The following is a 17,831-nucleotide window of genomic DNA, read 5'->3' as shown; positions in this document are numbered from 1 at the left end:
GAGGGTGGGAGAGGGACAGGTTAAAGTATTAGCGTTTGCTGATGACTTGGCTGTGATTACATCTAGACCGCAGGAGGCATTGGAGGCTATGTTAACTATAATTGAGGAATACGGGAACTTGTCAGGCTTCTCGCTAAATTTGCAGAAGTCCAAGGGATTGATGATATACCCACAGGCAGGAGGCATGAGTGTGGGTGAGAGGAAATTGATATGGGAAAAAGAAAAAATCAAATACCTGGGCACTTATATACCACAGGATTTGACTACTCTATACTTTAAAAATGTGCAACCATTACTTACTCAGACTTGTACACAGCTGAGACTGTGGCATGATTATCCATTATCAATAACAGGGGGGATAGCCTTATATAATATGGTTATTGTGCCCAAGTGGCTATATGTCTTCCAAACCCTGCCACTGTTTCTACGCTTGGAAGATGAACAGAAATTGAACAAGCAACTGAATAAATTTTTGTGGAAAGGGCGGAAGGCTCGGATACCGATTGCAACACTCCAGATGTCTGTGGAACATGGAGGCATGGGACTTTTGAGTGTGCGAAATCTTACTGTAGCATGTGGTATGAGACACGTCTCAGATTGGTTTCGTAACACAGCGGAGTTTTCTGCCACTGAGTTAGAGACACAGCTCACTGCTGGGATTCACTTCAGTAACCTGCTACATACAGGCGGAGGTCGGATCCCGCCGATACTACAGGACTCTCATATAATGCCTACGGCGAAAGCAGTTTGGAGATGGATCTGTCGCCTCCATCAATTCTCATCACGGACCACGCCATACTTGACAATTTGTGACAATCCAGACTTCCCGCCGGGACAGATATATAGTGTGTTCCGCCGTTGGAAAAGCAAAGGGTTAATTTACATAACGAATGTGTTGACTGAGGAGGGGCAAATTCAACCATTTGAAGAGCTGAAGTCTAAATATTCTTGCCGACAGTCAGAATACTTCCATTACATGCAATTGAAGCATTACATTTCCGCCCTGGAGTGGCAAGATCTGACGGAGGACGTGCAGGAGGAACTGTCGAATGCATTCTCCTTACAGGCACAAAATAAAGTTCCGCTTCGGATGCACCATAGGCACATCAGAGACACAATGCCAGAACCTGATTACAAGGATCTGGCACAGGCCTGGACAGTAGACTTAAGAACAGTAATCTCTTATCAAATTCTTAAAGCACATGTTTTGTCCTTGCGAGGCTCTTGCAGGATGATTTCACAATGGGAATTACAATTCAAGTTTGCTATGCGTGCACATATTCCACCAAGAAGGGCCTTCCATATGGGAGTGTCGACGGATGGGGCCTGTTTGAAATGTGGCGAGATGGGAGTACAATTAGGACATATGTTTTGGCATTGTTCAAATATAGCAAAGTTCTGGAGGAGTCTCCTAAAACACGTATCCCTTATGTGGCAGACAACATGGTGCTTTAAGCCGCAATTATTGTTTGGCAATCCGGAATTGGTGTCCCCGATCCCAGCTGGTTATAGAGGATTTGCAAATCGGGCAACAACTGTAGCGAAGAAAGTAATACTAACCGAGTGGATTACAAATAAAATTCCCACAGTTCATCAGTGGAGATGCCAAATGGTGTGTCTCATGAGGTTTGAGAGACGGTTGGTGGATCAGAAAGAAACCTTTAAAGAAACAGATTTTTGTAAGATATGGACTCCATTTTGGTTGACATTGCCTCCAGCGGTGAAAGGTCCTATACTAAATTTTTGATGTACACAATCATATAAATAATAGTTTGCGTGGTGTAAGTAGAGTGAATACACGGATGTTTAGACACCTTAGACAATGAGGAGAAAGAGGAATGGTTTCCTTCCCTGGGGGGGGGGGAGGGAGGGGGGGAGGGGGGGAGGGAGGGAGGAGGTTTGGTATAGTTTAAGATTGTATAAAATGATGATGTGATAGTATGATGTTTAAGTTTGATGCAAGACTTATCTGCAATGGATACTGTACTGTATTATATACCTAATGATGGATTTCATCATCAATAAAAACTTATTTGCAATAATAGGATCAAATTACAAGGACACGCACAAACTCTTTTCACTTGTAAACAATCTCCTAGACACCACACTGGTCACCTCAAATAGTACAGAAACCCCATCGGCAATTAACCTAGCGAACTATTTCAATGAAAAAATCATAAAGCTCCGACGCATGACACCAATCACTACCACTGAGTATACAAGCATCCTTGAATGCTTAGACCCGAAACCTGGGGAATATCCAGCAGACAGATCATGGACCAACTTTGACTTGATTACAATGGACGAACTCACACACTGGCTCGGAAAATACGCCAAATCTCAATGCAAACTTGACATCTGCCCGATTAGCCTATTAAAAGCTGCCCCCAAACAATTCAAAAAAGACCTCATGAACCAAGTAAATTACAGACTCCTAAATGGTCTCTTCCCTACAGACAAAGGAAATATCCTTCTCACACCACTGCCAAAAGATGCCAAGAAAAGCACAATGGACCTAACAAACTACCGACCAGTCGCTTCCATCCCGCTCATAACAAAACTGATGGAGGGCATAGTGACGAAACAACTCACGGAATACCTAACCAAACACTCAATTCTACATGAGTCTCAATCAGGATTTAGATCAAATCATAGTACTGAAACTGTACTTGTGTCTGCAATGAATTCATTCAAAAAAACAATTGCAACCGGTAAAAACATACTCGTACTACAATTCGACATGTCTAGTGCTTTTGACATGGTAGACCATGGAATATTACTACACCTGTTAGAATATTTTGGAATCGGAGGCCCAGTTCTCAACTGGATCAAAGGCTTCCTCACCACCAGGTGAATGATTTTGTGCACGGTTTTGTGCATGGTTGTGCAGATCTTGAACTCAATACGTTCCTTGAGCGGTAGCCAATGTAGTTTCTCTCTTAGGGGCTTCGCACTTTCATATTTAGGTTTTCCAAAGATGAGTCTGGCTGCCGTATTTTGGGTTGTTTGGAGTTTTTTAATGGTCTGTTCTTTACAGCCTGCGTAGTATTCGTTATAACTTGGTAGGATCTAGTGGTGAGGAATCATTTAAACCATTTGAGAACTGGGCCTCCGATTCCGAAGTATTCTAGTATGTGTAGTAGTATTCCATGATCCACCATGTTGAAGGCATTGGACATGTCGAATTGTAGTATGAGTATGTTCTTGCCGGTTGCAATTGTTTTTTTGAAGGAGTTCATTGCGGACACTAGTACGGTTTCGGTGCTATGATTTGAACGGAATCCCGACTGTGACTCGTGTAGAATTGAGTGTTTGGTCAGGTAATCCGTGAGCTGCTTCGTCACTATGCCTTCCATCAACTTTGTAGTGAGTGGGATCGAGGTGACTGGTCAGTAGTTGGTTAAGTCCATTGTGCTTTTTTTGGCATCTTTTGGCAACGGAGTGAGTAATATGTTTCCATTTTCCGTGGGGAAGAGACCATGTAGGAGTCTATAGTTTATTTGGTTTGTGAGGTCTTTTTTGAATTGTTTGGGGGCAGCTCTTATTAGGCTGGTGGGGCAAATGTCGAGTTTGCACTGAGATTTGGCATATTTTTTGAGCCAGTGTGTGAGTTCATCTACTGAGTCAAAATTGGTCCATGATCGATCAGCTGGGTATTCCCCGGGTATTGAATATTCAATGGTGTTACTTGGTATCATGCGTCTGAGCTTTGTGATTTTTTCATTGAAATACTTCGCTAGGTTGGCAGCCGATGGGATGTCTGTGTTGTTCGAGGTGACTCGTGTGGTGGGTTAGGAGATTGTTTACGAGTGAAAAGAGTTTGTGTGTCCTTGTAGTCTGGTCCTATTATGGTTTTGTAATACGTTCTTTTGATATGTCTGATGCTGTATTTGTATTTTCTTTGTAATTGTTTCCATTCTTTAAATGGGTGTTCATCTTTTTTTTTGCTCCAAGCTCTTTCTAGTCTTCTGACCTGTGTTTTTAATTCTTTCAGTTCTTCATTGAACCATGGGATTGAACTAATCCTATGCGAGGTTCTGGTTTGGAGTGGGGCTATATTGTCTAGGACTGCTCTGCATCTGTTATCCCATTCTTGTAAGAATTGGGGTGATTCTGTGGTTGTTGTCCATTCGGCGGTATATATTTGTTGCCAAAATGTTAAAGGGTCTATTTTGCCTCTCGTTGTGTAGGTTCTTTTTTCTGTTTTTGTTGTTTCTCTTTTGTTTTCCAGAGGAGGGAGGTGTTTGCTTTGTAGTGATCTGACCATGGTGTGATTGTCCATTTTGTGTCCTTGATTGTGAGGTTCGCGTCTGATGAGAATTTGTGAGTTATGATGTCCAGTGTGTGTCCATGTTTGTGGGTGGGTTGCATGTTAGGCCAGTGGAACTCCCAGAGTTGGAGGAATTCCTTGCATTCGTGTACGTTGTTTGAGTTGGTGTATTCAAGGTGGAGGTTAATGTCTCCTGCTATGATGATATTCTGGGATGATAGACAAGTATTTGACATGAAGTCCGTAAAGTGTATCTGTGCTTCTTGTCTGTAAAATAGGATTATATTTAATTGATCATGCAAGTTCGGGTGTGTAACTCTGACTGAGGCTATTTCGAGTTGAGGGAGGATTGATTCGGCTGTAGTTGTAATTGTAAATTGGGATTTGTAGATTATAGCTATACCTCCGCCTCTTTTTCCTTCTCTCGTCCAATGAGTGATTTTGTACCCTGGTGGACAAAGCTCTAGGATTATTGGGTCTTTGGAGTCATGTATCCAAGTTTCGTTGATGAGAAGGAGGTCAAGGTAATCTGCCGTTATCCAGTCGGTTATCGATGTAGCTTTTCTGATTATAGATCTGGCGTTCGTGTATCCTATTTGTAATAATTTGTGTGTTTTTCTTGGGTTCGAGATAGTGGTGATTTTTATCAATTGTCTGTTGTCTTGGTGTGCTGGTTTGGGGTCTTCTTTTGATATTCTTTGTTGGTGTCCATGGGCTTTAGGCTTATCATGGTCTTTGTTGCTCATTTGGGCGGGCATTCTGTGTATGTGAGTGATGTATGATTTGTGAGTTGTGTGGTTGTTGTTATCTGTATCGAAGGTTGTATATATGTGTAAGGTTAGGGTGAGACAATAGATGATTAAGAGTATTTTGCTGGGGTTCATATCCGCATTTAAGGCACTGCAGTGATTTCTAAAACAGGAGTGTAAAGAGTATGTAGTGCAGAACAAGTGGAGCATCTACACTAAATCAGTTGAAGTGATCGCTCATGTGCTTTAGGTTCGTGGAAGTTCAAGGAAGTAGGACCGAGCAATCACAAATGAAACATTACTGTGAGCTATGCATGTGGTTATTTTTTTTTCTTTACCTTATGACTAGGATGGAGTAGTTCGATTGCCTTAAATTAAAGCAAAGCAAAGCCAGCATTTACATTTAAATCATTGCTATAAGCAACAGAGGAAAGCAATTACATATAAATCATTGTTGTGAGCAGTTATTTCCCGGTACCATATAATTGGATGGGGTAGTCATTTGCCTTAGATTAAGACAGAGCAAGGCAAAGCTATCATTTACTTTTAAGTCATTGCTGTCAGCGGTAGAGCATATCCACTACATATAAATCCTTGCTGTAGGCAGTGCATGCAGTTTTTTTTTCTTTCCTTACAATTAGAAAGGAGCAGCTCAATTACCTTATGTTTAAAGCAAAGCAAAGCCAAGTGTACGCTAAATTACTGCCGTGACCGGAGCATGCAGTTAGATCACGGCCATGCAATTATGTCCAGTTCCAAGGGCGGTGAAGCTTACTCAAACCTGCACAACCCCCCTGCATCCGCTCCTTGTTGATCGTGAGCCTCCACGTGTGGCTTCCCTGAATCGGGACTTCCTCCTGTTTCGGCTCTCTCTGTGGCTGGTGCTCGTCCACCGTCTCCTCTTCCAAGGGCAGTGCTGAGGATGCGATCGAGGGTGAGCTGATCCTCTCACAATTTCGCCAGTTGGGCGATCCCAACGGTACCCTGGCCAGCGCTGGGGTCCTTCTCCCGTGGCCCTGGTCGCTGGGTCCTTCTCCACGGCCTGGTCGCTGGTCTCGTTTGGTGACTCGGGTCCTCTCGGTCTGCTCCTCGTTCGGGTGATGCGCCTCGCGACAGTCGAGCTCCGTGGATCCGGTGATTCGCCGAGCATCCAGCCTAGGTGTCTGCTCCGATACAGCACCCGATCAGCTGGGTTGGGCCACGAGGTCGCGGGTCCTCTGCTATCGGGGAGATAGTTTATAAAGCTACCCGATGTGTCTGAAGCTTTTTCCTACCCTTCACTGGACGTTCTGGCGGCGATCCGGTCCACGTGGACGGCAGGTCATCAATGGCGCTGTGACTAGGTGGTGATATCGTCGTTGGGGTGGCCGCGCGAAGCCGCGGAACAACGGCTATGGCTCACCCTGTTTCACCCTGGAGGAGGTATTCCACCTCTCCTTTGCAGCGGGTAACTCCGATCGCCTGGGGTCCCTGGGGGACTCCACATCCATGGTGGTGATCTGTCCGCGTTCGTTGTTACTTGGTATGATCTTGTGGTCAGGAATCCTTTGAACCATTTGAGAACAGTGCCTCCTACTCCGAAGTATTCTAGTATATGTATTAGTATTTCATGGTTAACCATGTCAAAGGCACTGGACATGTCGAATTGTAGGAGGAGGATGTTGTTACCAATCGCAATTGCTTGCTTGTTTGAATGAGTTCATTGCGGACACTATTGACTGCCCTATCGAAATACATAAGGAACAGATTCAGCTTCTGGTTCTTCCCCGGGCTATCCATCCTGTTATTTTAGGCCTGCACTTGGTTACGATGACACACACCAAGTATCAACTGGAGCACTAGTGATATCGACAGTTGGGGTTCCCAATGTTTTGATTCCTGTCTCACGCCGGTGGTTCCTTCTTCGAGGACTATTTCTGCCTCCCCCGGGGGCCTGCTTTCCTGCGATGCCTCCCTTCCTGTGGAATATCAAGATTTCCAAGATGTTTTCAATGCCCAGGAGGCTGATTCCCTTCCTCCGCATCATCCTTTTGACTGCCCTATCGAATTACGTCCGGGCAAGACACCACCTCGGGGTCAGCTGTATACCCTCTCCTGGGAGGAATCTAAAGTCATGCGGGAATACATTCAAGAAAACCTCCAAAAGGGCTTCATCAGACCCTCCTCCTCTCCAGCAGGGGCAGGTTTCTTCTTTGAAACCAAGAAGGACGGCTCTCTGCGACCTTGTATAAACTACTGGGGTCTTAATGAAATAACCATTAAGAACCAGTATCCGCTCCCTCTGATTCCAGAACTTTTCAACCGTCTGCAGGGAGCATCTATCTTTACCAAGCTGGATCTCCGAGGCACCTATAATCTGGTCCGAATCTGACATGGGGACGAATGGAAGACCGCCTTTAATACCCATGAAGGACCTTTCGAATATCTAGTCATGCCATTTGGCCTTTGTAATACACCTGCGGTCTTTCAGGAATTCATTAACTTCATTTTTCAAGATCTCCTGTACTCCTCAGCCATAGTTTACCTGGATGATATTTTGGTTTTTTCTGCTTCTGTTCAAGACCACCCTTGTCATGTCCGCAGTGTTCTCCAACACCTCCGGGACTACCGTCTCTTCGCCAAACTAGAGAAGTGTTGTTTCATCAATGGTCTATTCCATTCTTGGGATATATCGTCTCTTTCAGAGGGAACTCCGAGCCATCTGGGATTGGCCATGCCCCAGGGTCTCCGGGCCCTTGCACGTTTTTTTGGGGTTTGCTAACTACTACTGGCAGTTCATCCATCAATACTCCCTTATCACTGCCCCTCTTACCGCACTGGACCAGGAAGGGTGCTGATGTGAGGACCTGGACACCGGAGGCCCAGGAGGCTTTTGCCACCTTAAAGCAAGCCTTTTCTTATTTATTTATTACATTTGTATCCCGCTCTTTCCCACATACAGCAGATCCAGTGCGGCTTACATAGTAAAAGAAAGCATCTTACATGGTAAAGAATACAGTAGAACAAGGAAATGTAGGAAGAGTATTATAAATTGTGATGATCAGTACATTATGAAAAGTATTACAAAGGGCATGCGAAAAGAATATAATGAACTGTGGCAACAGTGTCCCGGAATATATGATTTAGAATAGGGAAGGTAGACAAGGATATGATAGGTGAAAGGGAAGGAGAATGGGAGGGAAATGGTAAAGGATGGAAGGAAGAAGATGAGGGATTGAGTATAAGGGATTAGTGAAAAAGGTCAAATGTAACATTGGGGTCAAAGTGAGCGTCGACATCTTAGCAGGAGTATCGTAGGTGATCTGGTGGAATTAAGCTGGTCCATTAGGGTAAACTTGCTTGAAAAAATGGGACTTTAACATTTTCCTGAAAGGTAAATAGTTCTCATATGTTTTAATTGCCTTGCTACTTTAACACATGCCACATGCTAAAAGCCTTAAATTGCTTTGCTTCTAAAAGTCCTTAAATGCCTACCCATAAATGTCCTACAAACGACTTGTTAGACTTCCAACAATACCATAAGGAGGCACGATTTGTGACCTGCTATATACTTTAAATACATATTACTAATCCCAGCACAACAGCCAACATGAACACCAACAAACTGATTATGATAATCTCCTTCCTTTCCCTAACATACTACGCATGGTCTATCCCTAACTCAAACAAAAAAAACAGCACCACGGGCCTTTAAAAATGGAACACAGTTCTTTAATAAATGAGCCTTGACAAAAAGACCCGACACGGGCCGTGTTTCGGTGACTAGCACCTGCGTCAGGGGTCACAGTGATGACGTGGAAAACTTGGGGAATAACTCGAATATATTCCTCTACAATATATTATTCCTTACCCCACGTCTCATGTAGTAAAAGCTACAAAGCACCAAGGCACTTTCACTTTCTGTATCCATTTGGGGAAAGGAATAATATATTGTAGAGGAATATATTCGAGTTATTCCCCAAGTTTTCCACGTCATCACTGTGACCCCTGACGCAGGTGCTAGTCACCGAAACACGGCCCGTGTCGGGTCTTTTTGTCAAGGCTCATTCATTAAAGAACTGTGTTCCATTTTTAAAGGCCCGTGGTGCTGTTTTTTTTGTTTGGACTTTAGTTTGTACTTCGTTCCCTCTCTTTTGTTATACCCTATCCCTAACTCAAACACCAATCTACCCACAACACACATACCCTGCAGACAACTCATTCATAACCCACCAGAACAAAAGAACAACAATCAATTAAAAGGAAAAACAAATACATATGGAAACTACCAACAGAAAGGGAAGAAAGGGCACAACAAAACTAGACATCAGGAAAACAGGCAACTAATAAAAATTAAGACATCAACGCCTCTAACCAAACCTTACCATTCAATCCAGATCGGATACGTAAACGCCAGATCGGTAGTGACCAAAACGGAGACTATAACAGACTGGATCACTGCAGATAACCTTGACTTCCTCTTCATCACTGAAACCTGGATCCACAACCTTCAAGATCCTATAATTTTAGAATTATGCCCACCAGGATACAAAATCACACACTGGACTAGAAATGGAAAAAGAGGAGGTGGAATAGCCATAATATACAAACATGAGTTCAACATCACAAACACAGCTGAATCCATATTGCCACAACTTGAAATCGCTTCCATAAGAATCAGTCACCCAAAATTGTGGGAACACCTTAACGCAGTTATATTTTGTAGACCACCAGGCAACTGGCATGACTGCCAAACGCACTTCATGGACTTCATCTCGAACACCTGTATCTCTTCCTCTAACCTCATCATAATAGCAGATATTAATCTACACCTGGAAGATCTCACCACAACAAGCACCCAAGATTGTAGAGAGTTCTTACAACTATTGGATCTACAAGGACCAAATATGCAACCAACACACGAAAAAGGACACACATTAGACATCATAACACACAAATTTGACCACGACGCAAACGTTACATTAACATACACTGAATGGTCACTCATACTGTGGTCCGACCACTACAAAGCACATATTACCCTTCAATGGAGAACGAAAGACCTACCTAACAAACAACTATGAAAAACCTACACCACAAGAGGAAAAATTGATCCGGTTAAATTTTGGCAACAGATCTACAACGACGGATGGACAATAAAGACAGGAGTGGCCTAGTGGTTAAGGTGGTGGACTTTGGTCCTGGGGAACTGAGGAACTGAGTTCGATTCCCACTTCAGGCACAGGCAGCTCCTTGTGACCCTGGGCAAGTCACTTAACCCTCCATTGCCCCATGTAAGCCGCATTGAGCCTGCCATGAGTGGGAAAGTGCGGGGTACAAATGTAACAAAAACAAAAACAAAACAATTCAATTCCTCTCAAATTGGGATAATAGATGCAAACTAGACAACATCGCCCCGATCCAAACCAGAACTTCGCACAGAAAGAACTCAATACCTTGGTTCAATGAAGAACTGAAATAACTCAAAACACAAGTTAGGAAACTGGAACGTGCGTGGAACAAAAAGAAAGATGATCCCACACTTAACGATTGGAAGCAACTCCGAAGGAAATATAAATACACCATAAGACAAACCAAAAGACAATACTACAAAACTGAAATTGGACCAAATTACAAAGACACACACAAACTCTTCCAACTTGTGAATAAATTATTAGACACCACTCCAGTCACCAACAACTGCAAAGACACACCAGGAGCTGACGACTTGGCAAAATACTTCAAGGAGAAAATCATTCAACTGCGACTTAAAATACCTGTTAGCCACATCGAATACACCACACTCCTAGACTGCCTGGACCCAGACCCTGGAATCTACCCAGCAGACAGGATTTGGACTGAATTCACAACACTACTGGAAGATCTTATCTCACAAACGCTTAAAAGATATGCCAAATCCCACTGCAAACTAGATATATGCCCAAACAACCTCATAAAATCGGCCCCTCAACAATTTATAACGGACCTAACAAACCATGTGAACTTTATGCTACAAAATGGACTCTTCCCAAGGGAAAAAGGTAACATTTTACTCACCCCTATACCCAAGGATGCAAAGAAAAATGCTAATGAACTAACGAACTATAGACCAGTAGCATCCATCCCACTAATTACCAAAATAACAGAAGGTATAGTGACCAAACAACTCACAGACTATCTAAACAAGTTCTCAATATTACACGATTCTCAGTCAGGATTTCGCTTTAATCACAGCACTGAAACCGTACTAGTCACGCTCATGACCAAACTCAAACAACTAATAGCAAATGGCACACTCTATTGTTACAATTTGACATGTCAAGTGCATTTGACATGGTTGACCATGGAATTTTACTACACATCCTCGAATACTTCGGAATCGGAGGCAACGTTCTCAACTGGTTCAAAGGGTTCCTCACTACACGCTCATACCAAGTGACATCAAATTCGACTACATCAGCTACATGGATACCTGAATGCGGAGTTCCACAGGGATCCCCCCTCTCACCGACCATATTCAACCTAATGATGACACCCTTGGCCAAACTACTATCGAATCAGAACCTAAACCCATACATATACGCTGATGATGTAACGATCTTCATCCCATACAAACAAGATCTAAGGGAAATCTCCAGTGAAATCAAGCAAAGCCTACATACTATGAATTCCTGGGCAGATGCATTTCAGTTGAAACTCAATGCAGAGAAAACCCAATGTTTGGTACTAACCACGCAATACAACAAGAATAAATTTACCACCATCAACACACCTAAACTAAATCTACCAGTCTCGGACTCCCTAAAACTCCTTGGTGTCACCATTGATCGACACCTAACACTTGAGAACCATGCAAATAACACAACTAAAAAGATGTTTCATTCAATGTGGAAACTAAAAAGAGTTAGACCATTTTTTCCAAGAACTGTCTTCCGCAATCTGGTACAATCATTGGTACTCAGTCATCTGGACTATTGTAACTCACTCTACGCTGGCTGTAAAGAGCAAATCCTTAAAATCTCCAGACAGCCCAGAATACAGCAGCCAGACTAATATTCGGCACACCAAAATACGAAAGCGCGAAACCCCTGCGGGAAAAACTACACTGGCTCCCACTAAAGGAACGCATCACGTTCAAACTTTGCACCCTAGTCCTCAAAATCATCCATGGTAACGCCCCAGCCTATATGTCAGACCTGATAGATCTACCACCCAGGAACGCAAAAGGTTCCTCTCGCACATTCCTTAATCTCCATCCTCCCAAGTGCAAGGGTCTGAAATACAAATCAATGCATGCATCTACCTTTTCCTATACGAGCACACAACTCTGGAACGCGCTGCCACGTAACCTGAAAACGGTCTATGAATTGACCAATTTCCGCAAACTATTGAAAACCTATATCTTTGACAAGATATATCACAAAGATCAACATGTGTAACTGTATAATTTAACATGTATAACTGTATAGTCTTAAAACTTCCAGACTGTCTTATAATGTTTTATAATGTCTTTCTGCTTTAACACCTTCATGTATTTCACCACCATGTAACACAAAACCCTCTGTAAACCAAATGTATGTTCACTGCTATTTCCAGTATCCATGATGAAATGTAAGTCACATTGAGCCTGCGAAGAGGTGGGATAATGTGGGATACAAATGCCATAAAATAAATAAATAAAATTAATAGCTCGGATGGGTCTTGGGAGAGCATTCCAAAGTTGACTACCCCGGAAGGAGAAACTGGAGGCATAGTATGTTTTGTACTTGACACCTTTGCAGTTTGGGAGGTGTAGATTGAGGTATGTTCGCGATGACATTGTTCTATTTCTAATTGGGAGGTCAATCAAATTGTTCATATAGCTGGGGGATTCTCCTGATATGAGCTTATGGATTATTGTATGGACCTTGAAGTATATTCTCTCTTTAATGGGGAGCCAGTGAAGCCTTTCTCGAAGGGGTGAGGCGCTTTCAAATTTTGACTTGCCAAATATAAGTCTGGCTGCCGTGTTCTGGGCAGTCTGGAGACTTTTCAGGACTTGGGATTTACATCCAAGGAAAACACTGTTGCAATAATCAACCTGAGTGATGACTGTGGATTGAACCAGGTTCCGGAATTATATTAAACATTTTCTTCGTGATCAGCTTAGTGTGGTTATCGAAGGATAGATGGCTATCTATTGTAACTCCAAGGATCTTTAAACTACTGGAGATGGGGATAATTACATCTGGGGTATTGAGGGTGGCTGGGAGAGGTGGGGAGTATTGAGACAAAAGGACTAGGCACTGAGTTTTTGCTTTATTTAATTTCATCTTAAAGGCAGAAGCCCAGATATCAAAAAAACATTCATTTTAGAGGTGGATGGCTCTTCGCTGGGGACAGGGGCCGTTCTGTCTCAAACCTCAGACTTAGGCAAGCATCATCCCTGTTTCTTTTTTCCAAAATATTTTCTCTGGCACCATTGGGGACCGGGAATTGTTGGCCCTTAAATTGGCTCTCCAGGAATGGCGCTCTCTCTTGGAGGGGGCCTTGCACCCCATCACAGTAATCACTGACCACAAGGATGCTAAGAGACTAAACCCGCGACATGCACGCTGGGCTCTTTTCTTTGCCCATTTTAACTTCTGCCTGGTATTTCGATCTGCTGAAAATATTCCAGGCTATCCAGAGCCTTCAACCCTCCCGAGGAACCCGAGGAATCCTATCCCATGCTTAATCCTGCCTGTGTTGCCTCCACGACTGTAGTTTCTTCCATCAGCACAAAGACCTCTGTTCCACCCCAGTCCAGGAAGAAGGTTCTCAAATGGGGACACTCCTCCACGTTTGCTGGTCACTCCGGATTCCGCAAGACTTTTCATTTAATCTCTTAGTACTATTTGTGGCCACGCATGGCTTAGGATGTCTTACATGTTGTTGCCACCTGGCCCATCTATGCCTGAAACAAATCCTCTCCTAGCAAGCCATGGGGATTCTTAAAGCCACTGCCAGTTCCACAGCTCCCTTGGCAGGAAGTATCCATGGACTTTGTTACTGATTTACCACCGTCCCAAGGTCATTTAAGTAGTGGTGGATTGATTCTCCCATATGGCCCATTTCATTCCCATGAAATCTCTCCCCTTGGCAGCTACTCTTGCCAAGAATTTCATCCAGCATATTTTTCGTTTACATGGTCTACCTCTCCGGATCATATGTGATCGGAGATCTCAATTCACTTCTAGGTTCTGGAGAGCACTGTGTTCTGCTTTTGGCATCACCACCCATTTTTCATCCGCATACCACCCACAGACCAGTGGAATGGGTCAATCAAACTCTCAAAACCTTTCTGCGAATGTATACTAATAACCGACAGGATGATTGGTCCACATTACTCCCCTGGGCTGAATTCGCCTATAACAACAGTCTCCAAACTGCCTCTCGTACGTCACTATTTTTTACAGTATATGGGCGCCACCCACGACTATCACCTCCGATCCCTCAGACCCATGCCTCGCCTCAGGTCCAACAGACCCTCACTGATATCTGGGACATTTGGCGCAGGGTCTAACAACATCTTCAGCGAGCTGCTGCTAGATACAAGCTTTTCGCAGATTGAAAGAGGCGGTCTGCTCCGACCTTTCAACCTGGACAAAAAGTTTGGCTTAGTACCAAATACTTGAGACTCCGATTACCCTCCAAGTTTGCTCCCCAATACATTGGACCCTTTTCAGTACGATCTTGGGTGGGAGCCATCACTTATCGTCTCCAGTTACCAGGAAATCTCAAGGTCCACAACGCTTTCCATGTGTCCCTGGTAAAGCCATTCTTGACCTCGAAATGGCACCCAGAGCCAAAGAAGATCATTGTTCTTGATTCCGAGCCAGATCCTGAATTCGAGGTAGATGAGGTTCTGGACTCCAAATGTCAAAGGGGACGGCTGTTCTATTTGCTATCCTGGAAGCACTTTGGTCCCTCTACCAACGTCCATGCACCTGAATTGATCTGGGATTTCCATACCCACTACCCATCCAAACCCGGACCTAGGCAGAGGGGGGTCCTTAAGGAGGGGGTACTGTCATGTCCCCTACCTCAACGCAAATGGCATCCTCGGGCTGCGCAGGGTCCTGTTGACACACAACACTTGACTGGGCAGGGTGGTCAGGTTGGAGGGAGAGAAGGGATGCTGCTAGACACATCTTCTCTCAACCAACCCTTCTAACGTTGCCCTGGACCTGGTGAAAAGTTTCCAGCGCTAAAGAAAAACTTTGGGGGGGGGGGGCATAGCTTTGGGGTAGTTAATGACTGGATTTAAATGTGGTCTGTGCTAATCGTTTCAGTGCCCACGCTGAAACCATTTGTGCATACTACCCTGTATAATCTGCACGCAGACCTGGTGTTAACGGCCTGTTAACACTGATGGTACTTTTAAGTATCGGCCCTTGGATTCGGGGCACAGTTTTGTCTAGGTTTTCTTCTTATCTCTTCCATTACACTTTTAGAGTATGCTCTGGTGGATCTTCCTCCACTGCTATCCCTCTATCAACTGGTGTACCTTAGGGCTCTTGTCTTGGGATCTCTTTCTTCTCTCTTTATTCTTATTCCCTTGGTGCTCTGATCTCTTTTCATTTCAGTACCATCTTCATACCCAGATGACTCTTGGAGCTATCTGTCCTTACCAGAAATGTCACCAGGAATCTAAGCCCAAGTCTCAGCCTGCTTGGGTGTCCCATTGCAATCTGTTGTTTTAATCATTCCCATAATAAATGTAACTCCCTAACCCCTTATCTGTCTGTCTTTAATAAACTGTAAGCTCTGTTGCGCAGGGTCTGTCTCTTACATGTTTGTGTACAGTGCTATGTATGTCTAGCAGTGCTATAGAAACATTAAGTATTGGAAGTAGCCGCCTGTGTTTCTTTACAAAATAGGCTTAAAGTAGGCACTTACTTGCCAGCTTATAATCGAATGAGAAAAACGCCCAAGTTCCGACCTAAATCGGGAGATGGACGTTTATCTCACAAAAACAAATAAAGCGGTATAATCGAAAGCCGATTTTGGACGTTTTCAACTGCACTCCGTCGCGGATGCGGACAAAGTTGATGGGGGCGTGTCAGAGGTGTGGCGAAGGCGGAACTGGGGCGTGGTTATCTGCCGAACAGAGATGGGCGCATTTCACAGATAATGGGACAAAAGTATGCGTTTTTAGCTAGAATTTAGGGCACTTTTCCTGGACCCTGTTTTTTCACGAATAAGGCCCCAAAAAGTGCCCTAAATGACCAGATGACTACTGGAGGGAATCGGGGATGACCTCCCCTGACTCCCCCAGTGGTCATAAACCCCCTCCCACCACAAAAAAATGATGTTTCACAACTTTTTATTTTCACCCTCAAATGTCATACCCACCTCCCTGGCAGCAGTATGCAGGTCCCTGGAGCAGTTGTTAGGGGGTGCAGTGGACTTCAGGCAGGTGGACTCAGGCCCATCCCCCCCCCCACCTGTTACAATTGTGCTGCTTAATGCTTAGTCGTCCAACCCCCCCCCCCCGAACCTACTGTACCCACATGTAGGTGCCCCCCTTCACCCCTTAGGGCTATAGTAATGGTGTAGACTTGTGGGCAGTGGGTTTTGAGGGGGATTTGGGGGGCTCTACACACAAGGGAAGGGTGCTATGCACCTGGGAGCTCTTTTACCTTTTGTTTTGTTTTTGTAAAAGTGCCCCCTAGGGTGCCTGGTTGGTGTCCTGGCATGTTAGGGGGACCAGTGCACTACGACTCCTGGCCCCTCCCACGAACAAATGCCTTGGCTTTATTCGTTTTTGAGCTGGGCGATTTCATTGTCCATTATCGCTGAAAAGCAAAAACGCCCAGCTCAGAACTTGGCGAATAAAACATGGACGTCTATTTGTTTCGAAAATACGGTTGGGTCCGCCCCCTTCACGGACCCGTTCTCGGAGATAAACGCCCATGGAGATAGGCGTTTCTGTTCGATTATGCCCCTCTTGGTCACCCAACCTATGAAACCTATTATAAAATTACTCTTAGTGGCTGCCACTAAACTATAAGTTCTTTTGAATATTGACCTCTATGTATCTTATAGACATTGCTAACACAAACTTTATACCATCATTTTACAATATGGAAGAGTATGCTTATTCTTTTCTCTAAATCAATATCCAAATATTCAAACACAATATATGCAGATACTTTTGTTTGAAAATTGGCTTGTTTATGTGAACTTACAAATATGTTTTCTTTTTTCTGTTATTTACTGTATTGAAAATACAAGTAAATAACAAAATACAAGCCCAAGCCAATGCACATTTTCACTTTAGCTTTCTATTTCCATGGGGCTGCAAGTGTGTAAAAAGTGAAATTAAACATGGGCTAAATGTCCCAGCAGAGCCAATGGATTTCTCAGTAAGAGATTTTTTCACCAGAGGAACACAGTCTCACCAAGTATCCACTCTTCCCTACATGTGGAAGAATTTCCAGATCTACAAACATTTAAACAAGTCCCAGAACAGTCTCTACAAATAAACAGTACCTTCTTTTTCATATGTTTTCTACAATTTCTAATTCTAAATTCCTTATTTTTGTTTTCACATTACACTGTACATTTGCACCTTTTGCAAAGTGAACGGATCTCGCTGTTCATGATCGAGGTACTTCTCCAGATTGAAGTAGGTGTCATAGAATATATGAGCCATTCTGCAGCGCTTCAGGTCCCGCAGTGTTATTCTTCCTGCAGTAAGCATGATAGTTAGCAGGGCACTCCTGCCTTTTCAGTTTTCTTAATCTGAAATTTCAAATTCTGAGCATGTCAAACAATAGCATATCTACCCTACTGTGCTAATTCTATGC

At 43.7% G+C, this 17,831-nt stretch overlaps 1 protein-coding gene across 1 annotated transcript in view; it reads right to left on the bottom strand.

The window, feature by feature from the left end:
• Positions 1–17,831, bottom strand: part of PPP2R3A (protein phosphatase 2 regulatory subunit B''alpha) — a 1,495,967-nt gene that overhangs the window by 291,840 nt on the left and 1,186,296 nt on the right. Inside the window, 1 exon segment of the mRNA XM_030217215.1 lies at positions 17,594–17,712. Within this exon segment, the coding sequence (XP_030073075.1) occupies positions 17,594–17,712 (119 nt within the window).

Source organism: Microcaecilia unicolor, chromosome 10, assembly GCF_901765095.1.
Source record: "Microcaecilia unicolor chromosome 10, aMicUni1.1, whole genome shotgun sequence".
Taxonomy (NCBI): domain Eukaryota; kingdom Metazoa; phylum Chordata; class Amphibia; order Gymnophiona; family Siphonopidae; genus Microcaecilia; species Microcaecilia unicolor.
The sequence above is the reverse complement of the archived record's forward strand: the minus strand, read 5'-3'. Positions and strand labels throughout refer to the sequence as shown.